General features: G+C 38.6%; 1 protein-coding gene across 1 annotated transcript in view; it reads right to left on the reverse strand.

Annotated features, from left to right (window-relative positions):
• Positions 1-22293, reverse strand: part of TMEM64 (transmembrane protein 64) — a 36400-nt gene that overhangs the window by 5976 nt on the left and 8131 nt on the right. The window contains exon 2 of the mRNA XM_013969329.2: positions 13503-13658. Coding sequence (XP_013824783.2) covers positions 13503-13658 — 156 coding nt within the window. The remainder of the gene's footprint in view (positions 1-13502; positions 13659-22293) is intronic.

Below are 22293 nucleotides of genomic sequence, written 5' to 3' on the forward strand. Positions count from 1 at the left end.
TATATGTACCACATTTTCTTTAACCATCCCCCTGTCAATGGACATCTGGGTTGCTTCCATGTCTTGGCTATTGTAAAGAGTGCTGCAATGAACGGGGTGCATGTATACTTTTGGATTATGGTTTTCTCTGTATATATGCCCAGGAATGGGATTGCTAGAGCATATGGTAGTTTTAAGGTTTTTAAGAAACCTCTATACTGTTTTCTGGGCTTCCCAGATGGCGCTAGTGGTAAAGAACTCGCCTGCCAATGCAGGAGATGTTAAGAGATTTGAGTTCAACCTCTGGGTCAGGAAGATCCCCTGGAGGAGGGCATGGCAACCCACTCCAGTATTCTTGCCTGGAGAATCCCATGGACAGAGGAGCCTGGTGGGGCACGGTTCATGGGGTCGCAAAGAGTCAGACGTGATGGAAGCAACTTGGCATGCATGTTGTTCTCCATAGTGGCTGTACCAATTTACATTCCCAGCAACACTGCAGAAGGGTTCCCTTCAAATCAGTTATTTTAAACGTAGGCCTTTAAATCTTGTCATTGTTCTCTAATATGTTATCTCTCTGAAAAATGTAGTTATACTTATTGAACACCCTAAGTCTGATACTATGTGGATGGTAATACCATAAAAAGAGATGGAAAAATGTTAGTTAGTTACCTAGTTGGGAGAGGGTGTGAATGAGATGCTAAGTTCTGCTCTGGATATGCTGAATTTGAGGTGCCAATTAGATATCCGAAGCAATTTGGTGAATGGGTCTAAAGGTATGGAAAGAAGACTAAGCTGAAGATGCATATTAAGGAGCCCTCACAATGTCCTTAATAATAGTAGCCACCATAGTAACTGCATTTGCCAAGAAGAAAAGTTTTCAGAGTGAGACTAAAAAGCTTTGGCTAGAGTCTTGAGGAGGACCAAGTTAGGAGTAAAAGGAGGAGGTGTTGATAAATGAGCCAGGAAAACAGTGAAAAAGCTCAAGATAGTGGTGTCAAAGAAGCTAAGAGAAGAAAATGTTTTTAAAAAGCACAGTCATGAGTCTTAGCTTGCTAAGATGAGAACTGGAAAGTCTATCTGATTTAGAGAAGCTTAGAGATGAAAGCTTGAGGGAAGGATTTGGCAAAGCCATAGAAATTAAGTTTAGAATTAGTGAAAAAGTTTTTCAGGTTCCCCTCAAGGGTGAATTGCCTACATCTTTACATGGGATTTTCTCCAGATGCCTTTCTGGAGCCCAGGGCTTGGAAATTTATACTGACTCTTCCTAACAGCCCAGTGAAGTGTTAAAATAATACAAAACAAAACCTTTCTACAAAGTTTCCCTACTAAAACAAAAGAATCAAACAAGTAGAAAGACACCCTTATACAAGAAGGCACACAGAAAGTGATTTCTTCCACTGTTAACTGAAAAGCAGGCCGAGAGTATAAGCAGAACATAAGAAGGTTAGGAGATTTCATAGCTGTAAATTGAGGGGTTTCTCATTTGAAGGCTTTTGATTTTTCTGTTAAGCAAGAAAGGCAATCTGTTGCGAATGAAGAAGGAAGTTGGGGCAGGAGAAAAAATTTGTGAGGGGAATGAGGAGAAGTTTGAAAGTCATCAAGAAAAATGCGGAAATGGGAAGATGAAGTAACAGAATATACAGCGTGTTGAGAAACCAGCTGAAGGTTTGCAACCGTGAATTAAATATCACCAGTCTGCTTGGATGCATTACTTCCCCAAAAGAGCAGGTGTAAAAGCAGATCAAAACTTGGATTTATCCAGGACTGGGTTTTGGTTGATGAATACATACAAAAATATAACGAAAAGACTAAGTTGACAAACCATGGAATCTATGTTGGATTTCAGTACAATGAAGAGTTGTGCCTTCCTCTGAATATCTATGTGGTACTGCTCTAATGTTATGGACATTCTGGATTCTCTCTGGGTGGCTTAGGTGGCTATATTGGGAGGCAAATTTGTGGCTTACTTCTACCAAGTATAAGGAACCTTATGATACTAACTTCTTCATGGATCATAGCTCTGTCATGGCAAAGGGGCTTGTGTAACTCAATAAAGCTATGAGCCATGCCATGCAGGGCCTCTCAAGATGACGGATGACAGTGAAGAGTACTACCTGATGGTCCACTGGAGCAGGAAATAGCAAACCACTCCAGTATTCTTGCCAGGAGAACCCCATAAACAGTATGAAAAGACAAAAAGATATGAAATGAAAGATGAGCTCCCCGGGTTTGAAGGTGTCCAGTATGCTTCTGGGGAAGAGTAAAGGGCAATGAAATAGCTCCAGAAAGACTTAAGAGGCTGGCCAAAGCAGAAACGGTGCTTAGCTGTGGATGTGTCTGGTGGTGAAAGTAAAGTCCAACACAATAAAGAATATTGCACAGGAACTTTGAAGGTTTTTTGACCCTATGAACTGTAGCCCATCAAGCTCCTCTGTGCATGGAAGTTTTCAGGCAAGAATCCTGGAGTGGGCAGCCATTCCCTTCTCCAGGGGACCTACTTCACCCAAGGATTAAGCCTGGGTTGCATGCACTGCAGGCAGTTTTTTTTTTTTACCATCTGAGCCACCAGGGAAGCCCATTAGGTCAACGAATCAAGGTAAATCGGACATGGTCAAGTAGGAGATGGCAAGAGTGAACATTACAGCGTCGGAATCAGTGACTAAAATGGAGGGGGATGGGCAAATTTAATTCAGGTGACCATTAGAGCTACTACTGTGGGCAAGAATCCCCTGAAGACATGAAGTAGCCCTCATAGTCAACAAAATAGTCCAAAATGCAGTACTGTGGTGCAGTTTCAAAAACAACAGAATGATCTTGGTTTGTTTCCAAGGCAAACCATTCAACACCACAGCAATCAAAGTCTATGCCCCAATCACTGAGGCTGAAGAAGCTGAAGTTGACCAGTTCTATGAACACCTACAATACCTTCTAGAATTAACACTAAAAAAGATGTCCTTTTCATCACAACGGATTAGAATGCAAAAGCAGGAAGTCAAGACATATTTGGAGAAACAGGCAAGGTTGGCCTTGGAGTACAAAATGAAATAGGACGAAGGTGAACAGAGTTTTGTGAAGAGAACTCTCTGGTCACAGCACACACACTTTCCACAACCCGAGAGACAATTCTACATTTGGACATCATGAGACAGTCAATACCAGAATCAGGCTAAATATATTTTTTGTACCCAAAGATGCAGAAGCTCTATACAGTCAGCAAAAACAGGACCTGGAGCTCACTGTGGCTCAGATCATGAGTTCCTTATTGCAAAACTCAGGGCTGAATTGAAAAGTAGAGAAAACCACTAGGCCATTCAAGTATAACCTAAATCAAATCCCTCATGATTATATAGTAGCGGTAGTGAGTAGATTCAAGGCATCAGATCTGGCAGACAGAGTGCTTGAAGAACTATGGACAGAGGTTGGTGACACTGTATAGGAGGCAGTATCCAAAACCATCCCAAAGAAAAAGAAATACAAGAAGGCAAAGTGGTTGTATGGGGAGGCTTTACAAATTGCTGAGGAAAGAAGAAAAGCAAAAGCAAAAGGAGAAAGGGAAAGATATATCCATCTGAATGCAGAGTTCCAGATAATAGCAGGGAGAGAGAGTGAAATCGCTCAGTCGTGTCTGATTCTTTGTCAATCCCATGCACCAGGTTCCTCTGTCCATTGGATTCTCCAGGCGAGAGTACTGGAGTGGGGTGCCATTTCCTTCTCCAGGGGATCTTCCCAACCCAGGGATCAAACCCAAGTCTCCCACCTTGCAGGCAGACATTCTACCCTCTGAGCTACCAGGGAAGCCAGCAGGGAGAGATAAGACCCCCTTAAATGAAGAGTGCAAAGAAACAGAGGAAAATAATAGCATCAGGAAGACTAGAGATCTCTTCAAGAAAACTGGAGATATCCAGGGAACATTTCATGCAAAGATGGACACAATAAAGGACAGAAATGGAAAGGGCCTAACAAAAGCAGAAGAAATTAAGAAGAGGTGGCAAGAATACACAGAATTAGACAAAAAAGGTCTTAATGACTTGGATAACCATGATGGTGTGATCACTTACCTAGAGCCAGACATCCTGGAATATGAAGTCAAGTAAGCCTTAGGAGGGACTTCCCTGATAGCTCAGTTGGTAAAGAATCTGCCTGCAATGCAGGAAATACCGGTTCGATTCCTGAGTCGGGAAGATCCCCTGGAGAAGGAAAAGGCTACCCACTCCAGTAATCTGGCCTGGAGAATCCCATGGACTGTACAGTCTGTGGGGTTGCCAAGAGTCGGACACGACTGAGAGACTTTCACTAAGCCTTAGGAAGCGCCACTATGAACAATCTACTGGAGGTGACGGAATTCTAGCTGAGTGATTTAAAATCCTGAAAGGTTTTAGACTGAGTTCTGTTCAAGTGTTGCACTCAATATGTCAGCATATTTTGAAAACTCAGCAGTGGCTACTCTCAGGACTGGAAAAGGTCGGTTTTCATTCCAATCCCGAGGAAGGGCAATGCCAGAAAGTGTTCTAACTACTGTACAATTGTGTTTATGTCACAGGACAGCAAGGTTATGCTGAAAATCCTTCACCTTAGGCTAAAGCAGTACATGAACTGAAAAATTCCAGATGTATAAGCTGGGTTTTGAAGAGGCAGAGGAACCAGAGATCAAATTGCCAACATGCATTTGAATAATGGAGAAAGCAAGGGAGGAGCTCCAGAGATAGGTTTATTTTTGCTTCACTGACTATGCTAAAGCCTTTGATTGTGTGGCTCAGAACAAACCATGGAAAATTCTTAAAGAGATGGGAGTACCAGACTACCTTACTCATCTCCTGTGAAACCTGCATGCGGGTCAAGAAGCAACAGTGAGATCTCCTGGGTGAGGATAAAAAATCACAACTATGTTTTGAACAATCATTGACAAAAGGATGCTGGAATCCCCCAAAGAAAGGTACTCCATGTCCAACAGAGAAGCTGTAATGAGATGACAGGAGGGGCACAATCACAATAAAATCAAACTCCCACAACCACCAGGCAGATGACCCTCAAACTGGAGAACAATAATACCAAAGAAGTTCCCACACAGCCGTGAAAGTTCTAGGCCCAGATCAGGATTCCCAGCCTGGGGATCTAGGAAATGGACTAGGAGATCCCAGGGAATCTGACATTGAAGGCCTGAGGGATCTGACTGCAGGACTTCCACAGGACTGGGGAAACAGAGACTCGGCTCTTGGAGGGCACAAACAAAACCTGTGTTCACCAGGACCGAGGACAAAGGAGCAGTGACCCCACAAGACATTGAGCCAGACCTCCCCGGGAGTATCTGAGGGTCCCCTGAGGTGTGGGTTGGCAGGGGCTCACTGCGGGGACGAGGGCACTGGCGGTGGCAGACATCAGAGGTGCTCCTTGGTAGTCTAAGTCCTCTTGGAAGTCACCATCAGCCCTACCACAGACCCTGCAGACTCCAGGGCTGGGTCACCTTGGGCCAAACAACTAACAGGGAGGGAGTACAGCCTCACCCACGAGCAGACAACTGTATTAAAGGTTTACTGAGCAGGCTCTGCCCACCAGAGCAAGTCCCAGATATTTCTACAGCCAGTCCCTCCCATCAGAAGTTTGCAGAATCCTCTTAGCCTCATCCACCAAAGGGCAGACTGAGGAAGCAAGAATTACAGTCCTGCAGGTACAGAATGAGAAACACAATCATAGAAAGCTAATAAAAATGAAAAGAATTAGGATTAGATCCCAGATGAAGGAACAAGATAAATTCCCAGAAAATAGCTGAATGAAGTGGAGATAGGCAACCTTACAGAAAAAGAATTCAGGATAGTGATAATGAGGATGATCCAGGATCTTGGAAAAGAATAGAGAAAATGCAAGAAATGTTTACCAAAGACCTAGAAGAACTCAAGAACAAACACAGAGATGAATAATACACTAGAAGGATTCAATAGCAGAATAACTGACGCAGAACAGATAAGTGATGTTGAGGATAGAATGGTGGAAATCTTGCTGCAAAAAAGAATATAGAAAAAAAAAAATGGTGACAGGCTAGCCTAAGAGACCTCTGGGACAGCATTAAACATACCAACATTCACATTATAGGTGTTCCACAAGAAGAGAAAGATAAAGGACCAGAGAAAATATCTGAAGAGATAACAGTGGAAAACTTCCCTAACATGGGAAAGGAAATAGTCAACAAAATCCAGGAAGCACAGAGAGTCCCAGGCAGGATAAAGCCAAGGAGGAACACACAAAGACACATAGTAAACAAAGATTAAAGATAAAGATAAAATATTAAAAGCTATAAGGGAAAAATAATAAATAATACAGAAGGGAACTCCTGTAAGGTTATCAGTTGATTTCTCAAAAGAAATTCTACAAGCCAGAAGGGAATGATACAATATATTCAAAGTGATGAAAGGGAAGAACCTACAACCCAGAATATTCTACCCAGAAAGACTCTCATCCAGATTTAATACAGAAATCAAAAGCTTTACAGACGAACGTTAAGAGAATTCAGCAACACTAAACCAGCTTTACAACAAATGCTAAAGAACTTCTTTAGTCAGGAAACACAAGAGAATGAAAAGACTTACAAAAAATAAACCCAAAATCAATTAAGAAAACGGTAATAGGGTCACACATATCAATAATTACCTTAATGTAAATAGACTAAATGCACCAACCAAAAGACATAGACTGCTGGGTAGATGAAAAAACAAGACCCAATATATACAGCTGTCTACAAGAGACCCACCTCAGATCTAGGAATGCTTACAGACTGGAAGTAAGGAGATGAGAAGAAAGTATTCCACACTAATGGAAATCTGGACGTGAGTCTGAGTGAACTCCAGGAGATGGTGATGGACAGGGAGGCCTGGCATGCTGCGATTCATGGGGTCACAAAGAGTCGGACACGACTGAGCGACTGAACTGAACTGAACTGACTGAACTGAATGGAAATCATAAGAAAGCTGGTGTAGCAATACTCATATCAGACAAAACAGACTTTATAAAAAAGATGGTTATAAGAGACAAAGGACATTACATAATGATCAAAGGTTCAATCCAAGAGGATTTAACAATTATAAATATTCAATCCAAGAGGATTTAACACTTATAAATACCTATATATGTACCCAACGTAGGATCACCTCAATATGTAAGGCAAATATTAACAACCATAAGTGGAGACACTAACAGTAACACAATCATAGCGCAGGACTTTAATAACCCACTTTCATTAATGGACTGATCATCTGGACAGAAAACTAACAAGGAATCAAAGGGCTTAAATGACACTTCAGCTGAGCTGGGCTTTTTTGATCTTTATAGAGCATTCCATCCCAAAGCAGCAGACTACACATTTTTCTCAAGTGCACAGTCATATTCTCCAGGACTGATCACAAGCTGGGCCACAGGGCAAGCGTTAGTAAATTTAAGAAAATCAAAATGAAGCATCTTGTCTGATCAAAATGCTGAGACTAGAAATAAACTATATAAAAAAAATCTAAAAAACAAAACACATGGCAGCTAAACAATCTGCTACAAAACAACCAAAGGATCACTAAAGAAATCAAAGTGGAAATAAAAATACTTAGAGACAAATGAAAACAAAAGCACAACATTTCAATACTTATGGGAAGCAGCAAAAGCCATTCTAAGAGAGAAGTTTATAGCAATACAATCTTACCTCAAGAAACAAGGAAAACCTCAAGTAAACAATGTAACATTACACCTAAAACAATCAGAGAAAAGAACAAGCAAAATCTAAAGTTACTAGAAGTAAAAAAATCATAAAGATTAGAACAGAAATAAATGAAATAGAGAAAAAGAAAACTGCAAAGATCAATGAAACTAAAAGCTGGTTCTTTGAAAAAATAAACATTTGATAAATTTTTAGTCAGATTCATCACAAAAAATAAGAGAGTGGACTCAAATCAATAAGAAATGAAAAAGAAGAAGTTACAACTGATTCCATAGAAAAGCAAGTGTCACAAGAAACTACTATGGGCCAATAAATTGGACAATCTGGAAGAAACAGACAAATTCTCAGAAAGGCACAATCTCCCTAGACTGAACCTGGGAGAAACAGAAAATATGAACAGTCTACTCACAAGCGCTAAAATTGAAACTGTAATTAAAAACCTCCCAAAAAAACACAAAAGTCCAGGACCTGACAGCTTCATAGGCGAATTTTACCAAACATTTAGAGAAGAGTTGACACCTACCCTTCTGAAACTGTTCCAAAAAACTGCAGAGAAAGGAAAACTTCCAAACTCATTTTGTGAGGCCACCATCACCCTGATACCAAAAGCAGACAAAGATACCTTCAAAAAAAGAAATTTACAAGCTTATATCACTGCTGAATATAGATGCAAAAATCCTCAACAAGATAACAGCAATCCATATTAAACAATACATTAAAATACATGATCAAATGGGATTCATCCCAGGGATGCAAGGATTTTTCAACATCTGCAAATCAATCAATGTGATTCACCATATCAACAAACTGAAAAGTGAAAAACATATGATCATCTCAATAGATGCAGAAAAAGCTTTCGACAAAATTCAGCACTCATTTATGTAAAAAATCTCCAGAAAGTGGGCACAGAGGGTACATACCTCAATATAATAAAGGTCATATATGAGAAACTGATAGCTAGCATCATATTCAATGGTGGAAAGCTGAGAGCATTCCCTCCAGATCAGGAACAACAGGAGGATGTCCACTACTGCCACACTCATTCAACACAGTTTTGGAAGTCTAACCCACAGCAATCAAAGAGGAAAAAGAAGTAAAGGGAATCCAAATTGGAAAAGAAGTTTGACCCCAAATAGTCAAAGCAATCTTAAGAAAGAAAAAGAGCTAGAGGAATCAAGCTCCCTGACTACAGACTATATTACAAAGCTACAATCATCAAAACAGTATGGTACTGGCGCAAAACTAGAAATATAGATCAGTGGAACAAGACAGAAAATCCAGAAATGAGACAAGACTCTGGCACGCTGCAGTCCATGGGGTCGCAAAGAGCTGGACATGACTTAGCTACTGAACAACAAGAACAACATGATACTTTACTCTTTCAACCTTAACATGTGCTTCATCCCCGCCCCGCCATGCTAAGTTTCCCTTCACGATGACATCTGTCTCCTCTCCATTTTCTTTTAAACTTTTTATTTTATATTGAAGTATGGCTGATTGACAATGTTGTGGTAGTTTCAGGACAGCAAAGGGACTCTGCCATAAATATCCATGTATCCATTCTCCCCCAAACTCCCCTCTGATCCAGGCTGCCACAAAATCTTGAGCAGAGCTCCTTGTTCAAAGTTCCTATACAGTAGGGCTCTTCTTTAAGCTAAATTTAATACTCTCTGAAATAAATTAAACTATAAATAACATCAATGTATCAAATCAAGACATAAATATGCCACCACATTTTCTTTGTGTTGGTTGCTTTTTGTAAATGTCTGGGCTAAGAAACATTTATTTTTTTCCCTTTTGTTTTGTATCCTAAGCTTAAGCTTGCCAACTCAAGCTAAAGGGTAAGAAATCCCTTAGATAAAAGAAGATCCTATATTTTAAGAAGTACCACTGACAAATGCATCAACTATTTTGTTCTATTATAATTTTACTGATTATATGAGTAATCTACTAAGATGCATAGAAATATAAAGTATCAAATAGTGAAAATCTTCTGAAAGCTACTAATATGAGGAATTCTAATTGCAATGTCATAAAAAATGTTTTAAACTGTTTTCAGGAAACTAGAAAAACATAAAATTACTTAAATATACTAAAAAAAAATATCTGAGAATGTAGCATACATCAGAATCTTAGAGTACCTTGGGATGATTATAAACATAAATTATTAACATAGATACTACATAACACTTGGCAATAAGGAATTCATGATCTGAGCCATAGTCAGCTCCCAGTTGAAGAAACTAGGGAAAACCACTAGACCATTCATGTATGGCCTAAATCAAATCGCTTACAATTACACAGTGGAAGTGACAAACAGATTCAAGGAATTAGATCTGATAAATACAGTGCCTGAAGAACTATGGATGGAGGTTTGTGACACTGTACAGAACGTAGTGATCAAGACCATCCTCATGAAAAAGAAATGCAAAAATGCAAAATGGCTGTCTGAGGAGGCCTTATAGTTGAGAAAAGAACAGAAACTAAATGCAAAGGAGAAAGGAAAGATATACGCATTTGAATGAAGAGTTCCAAAGAATAGCAAGGAGAGATAAGAAAGCCTTCCTCAGTAATCAGTGCAAGGAAATAGAAGAAAACAACAGAATGGGAAAGATTAGAAATCTCTTCAAGAAAATCAGAGATATCAAGGGAACATTTCATGCCAAGATGGGCACAATAAAGGACAGAAATGGTATGGACCTAACAGAAGCACAAGATATTAAGAAGTTGCAAGAAAACACAGAACTGTACAAAAAAGACCTTCAGGACCCAGATAACCACAATGGTGTGATCACTCACTAGAGCCAGACATCCTAGAATGTGAAGTCAAGTGGGCCTTAGGATGCATCACTAGGAACAAAGCTAGTGGAGGTGATGGAATTCCAGTTGAGCTATTTCAAATCCTAAAAGATGATGCTGTGAAAGTGCTGCACTCAATGTGCCAACAAACCTGGAAAACTTAGCAGTGGCCACAGGACTGGAAAAGTCAGTTTTCATTCCAATCCCAAAGAAGGGCAATGTCAAAGAATGTTCAAACTACTGCACAACTGCACTCACCTCACATGCTAGCAAAGTAATGCTCAAAATTCTCCAGGCAAGGCTTCAACAGTACATGAGATGTGAACTTTAAGATGTTCAAGCAGAGGAACCAGAGATCAAATTGCCAACATCTGCTGGATCATCAAAAAAGCAAGAGAATTCCAGAAAAACATCTACTTCTGCTTTATTGATTACACCAAAGTCTTTCACTGTGTAGATCACAATAAACCGTGAGAAATTCTTTAAGAGATAGGAATATCGGACCACTTTACCTGCCTCCTGAGAAATCTCTATGCAGGTCAAGAAACAACAGTTAGAACTGGACATGGAACAATGGACTGGTTCCAAATTGGGAAAGGAATACATCAAGGCTGTATATTGTCACCCTGCTTATTTAACTTACATGCAGAGTACATCATGTGAAATGCTGGGCTGGATGAACCACAAGCTAGAATCAAGATTGCCAAGAGAAACATTAATAATCTCAGTTATGCAGATGACACCACCCTTATGGCAGAAAGTGAAGAAGTAAAGAGCCTCTTGATGAAAGAGAAAGAGGAGAGTGAAAAGTTTGGCTTAAAACTCAACATTCAAAAAACTAAGATCATAGCATCCGGTCCCATCACTTTATGGCAAATAGATGGGGAAACAGTGGAAACAGTGGCAGACTTTATTTTGTGGGGCTCCAAAAGCATTGCAGATGGTGACGGTAGCCATGAAATTAAATGATTCTTGCTCCTTGGAAGAAAAGTTCTGACCAACCTAGATAGCATATTAAAAAGCAGAGACATTACTTTGCTGACAAATGTCCATCTAGTCAAAGTTACAGTTTTTTCAGTAGTCATGTATGGATGTGAGCGCCAAAGAATTGATGCTTTTGAACCATGGTGTTGGAGAAGATTCTTCAGAGTCCCTTGGACTGCAAGGAGATCCAATCAGTCAATCCTAAAGGAAATTAGTTCTGAATATTCATTGGAAGGACTGCTGCTGAAGCTGAAACTCCAGTACTTGGGCCACCTGAATCAAAGAACTGACTCACTGGAAAAGACCCTGATGCTGGGAAAGATTGAAGGCAGGAGGAGAAGGAGACGATAGAGAATGAGATGGTTGGATGGCATCACCGACTCGATGGATATGAGTTTGAGCAAGCTCTGGGAGTCGGCGATGGACAGGGAGACCTGGTGTGCTGCAGTCCATGGGGTAGCAGAAGAGTCAGACATGACTGAGCAAATGAACTGACTGACTGACTGACATAATACATAGAAAGTTTAATATGTGATTAGCATGTTACATTAATAAAAACAAACCGACTATAACAAAAACTCTAAACCTAGAGCAGGTTATCTTTTAGAAAATATAGCTGTGAAGAAAAAAACAGTAAAGGAAAATAAAAATTGATTTTCCTGAATATCATAAATATTACAAAATTTATGTTAAAGCAAGTCTTCTCTGACAAGCTTATTTATAGTTTAAGGTAAATATTCCTGGGCTCATTTTGTTTACCAAATTTGTACTGCGTAAGCACAAAGAAAATTAACTCTGTCATAGTATTTTTGAAACAATATAGTGCCTCAAAAACTTGAGAATAATAGCATTAAGAGTAAATTTGCAACATGATACCATATATTCAAAAACAGTATAAATTAAAACTTACAGTTCAGGAGATCACTAAGTCAGCTATCTAACTGGTAATATCTGCTCAGTAGACTTATGAGCATGGTCCCTGGAACCAACTGCCTTTGTTCAAATCCTGATTCTACCCCTTGCACAAATTACTATCTAATGGTGTTCTAGTAAACAAACACCTCTGATCTTAGGGATCAGAGATGGCAGGCTTGATTTAGAACACTTGCCAATTTCCATTGTCATGACCAATTTCAAGCTACTGATGTAACATTACTGAATACACAATTGGCTCGTGATAATAGATAATAAAAGTTTATACCTACTAAGGTTTTGGTAGGCATTAAATGAGCTTAAATATGTGGCATATAAAGCATTCAATAAATATTAGCTATCATCATCATCTTACTAAACTATCAAAAATAATAATTTTATATTTTGGTAAATCCTAGGAATGAAATGTGTTACAAGCAAATGAAGTTTTAACTCTTCTAGCATGTAATTTAAGGCACTGAATAAATCTGCCTACCTAGCAAGATTTTCCTGTTATCAATCTCTTATATGAAATTATATGTACCTCAAACTATATTATAATTTGCATAGTAATACTAATCTATTATATCTAATATTATTTGAACTTGCAATAGAATAATACTTTTATACTTTATATAAAGCAATAGTTTCTAAAAAAATTTGTTCACATCAAATTGTACTAGAAAGAAATTTACATTGCCAGTATATTACTCTAAAAAATATCATTAGAAAAGTTCAGTATCTTCAAAATTTAAAGATATAAAGTAACTAAGATTAAAAACCCAACTTCATCAAATCTCATTAAAATTACCTTTAGAAACACAGTATTAACAATAGTTCATATAAATTCAGAATATTTGACTTAAGTCATGATTTTAAAAATAATCACTGCAAAAAGAACCCTATTTCTGTCATTCGCTTTTTTGTGCTTAGAAAATTTTCACTAAGTGTCAATTCAGTTCTATGTATTTCCACATATTCACAAGATTAAAAATGTAAATGTCAAAATATGAAATAGTATTGAAAGAATAAGAAAAGATGTGAAAAGGAAAAAAAATCAAATTATTTTCAGTGAAATTTCTTAGATTTAAATCAAGAAACAACAAAAAAAGGCAAGCCTTGGCCTTAAACTTACCTGTAAACAAAAAACAAAATATCCACTAGCGCTCTGCTCTGCAATGACATCCTCCATGGTCCTCAGGGTGGTGCCCAGGTAAGAATTCAGGAGCTGGGTAGGAAGCAGGCCAGCTGAAGACGCCACCAGATAGTTGGGTAAGGAGAGGTCAGTGATCTAGGAGTATTAAACAGGATGATTCATTACCAAGTAAAACTTCAGTGTCACATAAAACTGCATATGCAAGTCTTGCTAGCAGTTTTCCCTTGGAAGTAGAGAGAGCTGAACTACTTTTCAAAACATTCTGATTTTTAAACATGATTATACATGGAATATATACAGAATGTAAAAGATCTACAATGAAATAAAAGTTTAAAGGAAAATTTTAACATTCTATTGCTCTGTCATTGAAAGCTGGCATTTGTGACTATTGTTTTTTTTCTTACACATAAATAAAAGGTGCAGACATACACATCACTTTGTAAAAACAGTTTTTAAAGTCTTCCTCATGTCATTAAATATTCTTCAGGCTTGGTTTTGTGCTTAGTCGCTCAGTCGTTTCAGACTCTTTGAGACCCCATGGACTGTAGCCAGCCAGGCTCCTCTGTCCACGAGGATTTCTCCAGGCCAGAATACTGGAGTGGATTGCCATGCCCTCCTCCAGGGGATCTCCCCAACCCAGGGATCGAACCCAGGTCTCCCATGTTGCAGGTAGATTCTTTACCATCTGAGCCACCAGGGAAGCCCAAGAACACTGAAGTGGGTACCCTAACCCTTCTCCAGGGGATGTTACTGACACAGGAATCAAACCGGGGTCTCCTGTACTGCAGGCAGATTCTTTACGAGCTGAGTTACCAGGGAAGCCTCTAATTATTCTTCATAAGCATACCTAAATAGCAATGTGGTCACTGGGTTTTGAAGCCAGGTAACTCTAACTCTAAAATGACATTTAAGTACAAAGTCTTCGAATATCAGATTTTTCATCTGTAAAATGAGGATAATAACCACTACCTTACCTGAAATATTTTACAGATATATGTGTAAATATCTTAACAAATGCCTAACACATGATCAGCACTCAAAAAGGTACAAATTATTATTATACATTTATACTACATAGCACAATTTAACCATTCTTTTGCTGTGGAACATTTAAACTGCTTCCTTAATTGTTTCTTTGTGTACATGTGACTACGTATTTTTTGGCTATTATGAAGTTTTTAAAACCTGTATGAAAACCTTTGTGTATAACCTGTATGGGAGTCAGTAAACTATTTCCAGTAAATCTATCTCATGGTATTCATGCCCTTGTGTGATCCTTTCCCAAAGAGTGTGGGTTAGACCTAGCACTTTCTTCTGGCAAATAGACAATCGCATAAGTGATGAGATGTTAGTTCCAAGATTAGGTTACAAAAATAACAAGACTTCCATCTCTCCCTCAGGAAGGTAAGTTACCATGCTGTAAGCAGCTCTACAGAGAGGTCCCTGCTATAGCAAGGAGTTGATGTCTTCAGCCAAAAGCTAGTAAATACCTAAGAGCTGCCAACGGCCACCTGATAGCGCCTGGAAGCAGAGTCTTCCTCAGTTGCGTCATAAGGTGGCTGCAGCTCTGGTCAGCATCTTGAGTACTATGAGACAACCTGAATTAGAGGCACCTACCTATTCTGTGGGCTTCCCTGGTAGCTCAGTTAGTAAAGAATCTACCTGCAATGCAGGAGATCCAAGTTCGATTCCTGGATTGGGAAGATCCCCTAGACAACGGATAGGCTACCCACTCCAGTACTCCTGGGCTTCCCTTGTGGCTCAGCTGGTAAAGAATCTGACTGCAATGTGGGAGACCTGGGTTCAATCCCTGGGTTGGGAAGATCTTCTGGAGGAGGCATGGCAACCCACTATAGTATTCCTGCCTGGACAGAGGAGCCTGGTGGGCTATAGCCCATGGGGTTGCAAAGAGCTGGACATGACTGAGCGACTAAGCACAGCACAGCTATTCTGTACAGGAATTGTCGACTGACAGAAGCTGTGAGATAAAAATGTTTATTAAGCTATTCAATTTTGGAGTCATCTGTTACACAGCAAGAAATAATAAAATATGCAACTCCGTATTTTAGGATAGATCACTAGGAACGGAATAACTAGATCAAACACTAAAAACTGCTTTCCCCAAAAGTTCACACTGATTTACATTCTTATCAGTGAGTAATGTATGTGTGACCGTTTCATCATACTCTTGCCAATTTTAAGTTTTAAATTTCAATCCTCCTTAGTTCCATGGGGTTGCGAAGAGTCAGACATGGCTGAGCACACACACATGCATTCAGTTTGAGAGGGGTAAAAATGGTTTCAATTATTGTTTAATCTGGCTTTCCTTGTAGCTCAGTCGGTAAAGTATCTGCCTGCAGTGCAGGGGACCCGGGTTTGATCCCTGAGTTGGGAAGATCCCCTGGAGAAGGAAATGGCAACCCACCCCAGTATTCTTGCCTGGAAAATCTCATGGACAGAGGAGCCTGGTGGGCTGCAGTCCACGGGGTCACAAAGTTGGGCGCGACTGAGCGACTAACACTTACTTACTGTAATTTTAATTTACATTAGTTTTAAATATACACTTTTCTATTTACATTTCTTTCATGGCTTTATTTGTTCACATTTATTCATTTTTATTGAAATGTTAAAGTGTTTTCTTATTTATTCATGACATTTATTCTTTGTATAGTAAGGGCAACCTTTGTCCATGCTTTGTGCTAAGTCGCTTCTGTCGTGTTAGACTCTTTGCAACCCTATGGACCACAACCTGCCAGGCCCCTCTGTCCACAGGATTCTGCAGGTAAGAACACTGGAGTGGGCTGCCATTTTTTTCTCCAGGGGATCTCCCTGACCCACAGATCAAACCCGCATCTCTTATGTCTCCTGCATGGGCAGGCAGGTTCTTTACCACTATTGTCACCAACTTTTGTCCATAATATGTAGCAGATATTTCCCTCTGAACTGTCTCTTATTTTTTGTTTAGACATACAAATGTTTCTAAATTTATATATAACTAAATATTATTAATTGTTTCCTCTGATCTTCCATTGCTTTTAGCTTCAGAAAGTCTTTTCAGATCTCATTATTAAATTTCTCCCTATATTTCTTTTCTCAATATATTTTCCTCTTTAATATTTACCAATTCCTTCTGCAATTTATTAGAATTAAAGGTTGATGATATATCCTTACTCTTCCCGTTCCCCAGTAGCCAATTTTCCTAGTATCATTTATTGAATAATCAGTAACTTCTTTAGCAACTTGTGATGTTTATTATAAATGAAGTTACTGTATATAAAGGAGCCTATTTGGGGTTCTAATACTGTCCACTGATAATCTTTTATATATATATATATTTTTTTAATTAGAGGATAATTACAATATTGTGATGGTTCTGCCATATATCAACATGTCTACTGATATCTTAAATCTTGTGTTGAAACCAAATTATTGTAGACTATCAGTTTAATATCTCACAAGGAATTTCTAACCTTCAAATTCCTTTTCTTACTCTTCTTTTTAAAACTTCCATAACCATTCTTATCTATTCATTTTTGTGACTACTTTTTAGGATCACTCTGTCATTCAAAAAACTACTAAAGATTATACTAGGATTAAGATAAAATTATAAATTAATCTGGATAGAGATGTAACCTCCAGAATATTCAGTATTTTTATCAAGAAATGTTTTTATAACTACTTTAAATCTTCCATATTTATTACTAAAATTTTGTTGTTTTATTTATATAATCAAGCATTTTTTATTAGTTTATTTCTAAACATTTTATGTTACAGATATTGTGTGTGTGTACTCAGTCACTTCAGTCATGTCTGACTCTTTGCGACCCTATGAACGGCAGCCCGCCAGGCTCCTCTGAACATGGGATTCTCCAGGCAAGAAAGAACACTGGAGTGGGTTGCCATGCCCTCCTCCAGGGGATCTTCCTGACCCAGGGATCGAACCAGCATCTCTTATGCCTCCTGCATTGGCAGGTGGGTTCTTTACCACTAGCACCAACTGAGAAGCCCGTAGTTGTTACTACAGCCATTAATTTTGAGAATAACTTCCATATCCTTATCTGGGTATTGCTGTTATATAAGAAAGCTAGTGGCTACTTTATTAAATTTTATTTTTATTAATATTAAAATCTGGTGTTTTAGTGAGTTATAGGTTATTCTACAACTACAGTCTAACCTAAAATTATGTAAAGCTACATTCATCACTCATAGGTGATTAGGAGACGCACCACTGCTGATTTAGAAAGAATACTGCAGTGTGACTGGCTGTTACGATTCCGCTAAACGATACTGACTCAGTGACTGCAAGATGGTCTGGAAGGTATCTGCCAGAGATAGACATAATGACTCAACTTTTACCTTGAAGAATTCGCACACTGACAAGTATACACAAGCAGACGGGAGCCTTGAGAACTACATGGAAAGTATTAAAGAGTAAACAGGGACTAAAATCTCTGTAGGAGTGGGGGCCAAAGGGCAACACTGTGGGATAAGAGGAATTTGAAATGAACTCCACAAGCTGAACATGGGCTTCACAGGGAAAGATGGTGGGATGGAGAAGGGAAGGACTTCCAGGAAGGGAATGAATGGGGTCCACGTGGTACACAGGGCGAGGGCAATGCAGGGTTATCAGTAAAGTCAGCAGTGCAGTCTGGAGTGTTTAAAGTGCAAGGCACTCCTGCAAAACAAAGACAGGGCAAGTGTTTGAGAGGACACTTGTGAGGGGTCTGGGTGAAAGGGGAATGAGTTTGTACTCAGCAGAAAAGCTCTGAGGAACCTCATCCAAGAATGACATGAACAGGGCTAAGTTTTACGAAGGTTCCTCTACCAGTTTGGGGCACTTAACAGTAATGGAAAAACTTTCTTTAGAATTAAACATGTCAAATGTATAAAGTAAATATGACAAAAATGACTGTCATAAAATTATACTACAGTTATAGTAATATTATGTGTTATGCAAGTTATTTTCTAAGTAAGTATTTAAAATGTCAGAATGCAAAGCTTCAGTTCATAATCTTTAAATGTAATTAAAGTTTCCCTAAAGAGAATATATATTTGACATTTATGGATGACAGCAATAATATCTAAATGACTATTTTAAGAACAGATATCATAAATCTGAAACAACTCTGCCACTTAACTCTTTTAACAAGACCTTTTTCCAAAGCATACATGAAAGTTTACCAAACCTTTCATTACCAAATCTCACCCTACAGAAAAAGGAATTGTTATGATTTACATATAGTTCTCTTTTGAAAAGCTGCGTGGCTAAATAAAGCAAAGAAACTAATTTCAGCTAAGCACAGTAAAATTGTTTTGCTAGTATGTCAAATAATTTAGCCAGTATATCAAAATAATAATGTACACAGGCACACACAGTTTTTCAACTAAGTGTATTAAAGATAAACAGACTCTAAATTATCCTAATATGGCATTTCCTATAAGCCAAGATCCTACTCAGAATCTGCATCCAATCTTGGACAAACATAGTTAATACACAGCACTTGATCTCACAAAGAGATCCATCCAACCTTCTTTCCCTAGAAAGCCTTTATCCGTGGACGTTCTGTAAAGTCATTTGTTTGTTGTCTGTCGTTGGCACTGGCTCTCTCCAGCTGTGGTGAGTGGGGTGGTCCTTGCTGTGCGGTGGGGGCGTCTCTTGTTGGGGAGCATGGGCTCTAGGGTGTGGGGGCTGCGGCAGCCGCTGCCCGTAGGCTCTGAGCACAGGCTCAGCAGTGGTGGCACATGGGCTTAGCTCCCCACAGCACGTGGGATCTTCCAGGACCAAGGATCGAACCTGTGTGTCCTGCACTGGCAGCAGACTCTTAACCACTGGTCCAGCAGGGAAGTTCTACCCACTGACTTAAAAAAAAGTGTCTCCTTATCCTACTTTCCCAAAAGATATTAAATGTGAACCCAGAATAATCTTACTGGGAAGGCCTGCCTATTATACCCTGGGGACTTGTCTCAGGACAGTTTTCCTACTCCAAACACTCAGAAACCACAATCTAGGATGTCAGTGTCACCCTGCTGGTTAGCGTCTATGATCAGAAATACTTCAGTGTGGGTTTCAGGGAGGGTAAATGCCACCCTCCAGTGCTTTCAGAACTCCAGAAGCACCGTGAAAGTACACACATTCTTATTCCCAGAAGTACTGTGATTTACTTGCAGATGTAATTCACTTGCCGCAGTGGGTAAGGGTTACTGTAGAATATTACCATATACCAGATAGATCTTGAAAACAAAGTGCCCATCTGAAGGGAAGAAAAAAGAGGGGAAAAAAAAAAAAACCGCCTCAATCTTAAAGAGTAAGAACTGATTCTTCACTGAACACACATTTTTGAAGCTGATAATAAGAGAACTCTGTGTACAGACTGTCACTTGAATGCGCGCTGAACCTCAGACACAGTACAAAGCACAGCTCCTCCGGCAACACTGCCTATAGCTCCTCTACCTTCTCCATTTACAACTGTTTACACAATGGCTTTACAGCGCTTAACAAACTAAAAAACTTTATCATTTTTACACAGAATATCTTGACACAGATTGAATGAAGAATATAAAGGTGATCTGTGTATGGAAGACCTCAAATTTTATCCATTGTTTTGTGAAATGATATTAGTTTTGGCAAATCACACCTTCCTGTAGAGGTGTGTTTCCTAGTTTATGTAAAAGCAATGTTGTCTATTGACAAAGTTATATTAGTATAAATTTCAATTAAAACATATATTTAGTATTACACAGAAAAAATCATGAATCCCCATTATAATTTTAAGGAATGGTCAAAAGAAGTTAAAGTGACTGCAGTTTGATCTTTGCATCTACTTATTACTGATAAATTCTATTTTATAATGTATATACTCAAAATACTATCAGTAGTTCAGAAACAGAAAGGAGGGAGAAAGAGTTAACAAATGGCAACCAGCTTTCACTTCCAGAAACATGAAATTTTTAAAACTGCTTTAAGGAAAAACACTACCATTCTCTTCCCTCCTCAAAATACTTCTTTTCATGTTTCCAATCTCAGTTGCCCTAACTAGACAGACAGCACTCTTCCCTCACCGCCACAACCAATCATCTGCTCTTTCTTATAGATTCTACCTTCTGCGTCCGTAAGAAATCTACCCGTCACCTGTTTCTGTTCCTGTTCAGTCTCCTCCTCTCTGGTCTTGATCCGTTAGATCTACCCAACACTCACAACCTAAGTTAAATTTTGCAGAAATCTTTTAAAAATGGCAAATCCAATCCCGCTTATAGTTTTTCCTACTGCCATCAGAATGAGGTTCAGATTCATCAACATGCAAAGTACAAAATGACTGTGTGGTCATGAAAGTCATTCTGTCCTGTACTTAATGACCAAAATGTTCATTACAGTCAGCAAAGTCTCAGAAATCATTTACAACATTCATTCACAATGTTATACAAAGAAAACACATGCACTAATAAGTGAAAAGACTAGGAAAATAAACACTAAAATGCTGAATGTTTTCCTCCATATACTTACTATACTTTTCAAAGTTTTTACAATGAATACTTATTCATAGGCAGAAAAAACACTTTTAAAGTAAGTTTTAATAAGACTCTCTGCCTCTAAAGACATTTTAATCTAGGAAGGGGTAAAAAGACATAATCTATTTGTTACTATGATACAACAGGCTAGATATACAGGTTTGTGAATTCTAACCCCATACATAACCATGAAAACCACAGGAGCCGGTGAGATGACTGAAGAGGCACAAAGAGAACACAGTTTTAAGGAAGTAACAGTCAGCCATTCTCCGTGGTTCTGTGAGGTCTATGGATGAGGTGGCAAGGCATTTTTCAACTTGGTCATTACATCTCAACCTTCAGACTTAATGACTCCAAGCTCCTTCAAAACAGGCTGTGTCTCTGTCATCTATTCCATCTGAACTGTACCAACGGCAATGAATCAGGATACTTTAATAGTAAGAAGAATCGGTATGCTTTAATAGCAAGAAGAACTAATCATTAGTTAAGCGGGCACAGTGTGTATTATGACTCATACTTGGTATATGAATGAGTTATCTATAACACAGAATAAGAATTTAAGAAGATGAAAAAACATTTTTATAAAACACACCATCACCAAACTGTTACATACAAAGTAATGTTAAATAGTTACTCAGAACATTTGTCTTTTTAAGAGTAAACTCTGAGGCCCTGTCTAACCTCTTTAATTTTACAAATAATGACAACTGGAGGCCAGATCATTAAATGACTTCACCAAAGTCACACAGGAGCTGAGACAGAACTGAATGTCCCCAAACAGTCCATGAGACTAAGACTTTACCATTTTTCTGTTCTCATAGTCACTAGCCAATAAAATATTTTTATTTAACTGCAGTAAATTTCAGTTCAATTGTGAACTAAATTATTAGAAGCAATTTATCTTTTTCTTGATTACTCAAGGCAAATTCTAGGAAAATACAATACAGTTTAGTTATATTTGCCTCAACTTTGTTTTTTATCTTATTTTGCCATCATTATTTTAGTCAGTACACCAGTTTAACAGCTACCTGCCCTTCCCCCAAAACAAGCAAAACACTCTCTGTTGCTGCTTCTAACCTACTCGGGGCTAATAAAAATAGCCAAAGTAAGTAACAGTTTGATAACATAAAGTTCTTTAAAATAGTTCTACTGAGAAGTGAGTCAGGCTGATGGGTCAGGCCTTCCACTTTTAAATTTATTCATTTCTTCTTTTTTTTTTTTTCCCTTTTACCCACAATACCTCTCTCTCTCTCTCTATATATAT

Source organism: Capra hircus, chromosome 14 (assembly GCF_001704415.2).
Source record: "Capra hircus breed San Clemente chromosome 14, ASM170441v1, whole genome shotgun sequence".
NCBI lineage: Eukaryota > Metazoa > Chordata > Mammalia > Artiodactyla > Bovidae > Capra > Capra hircus.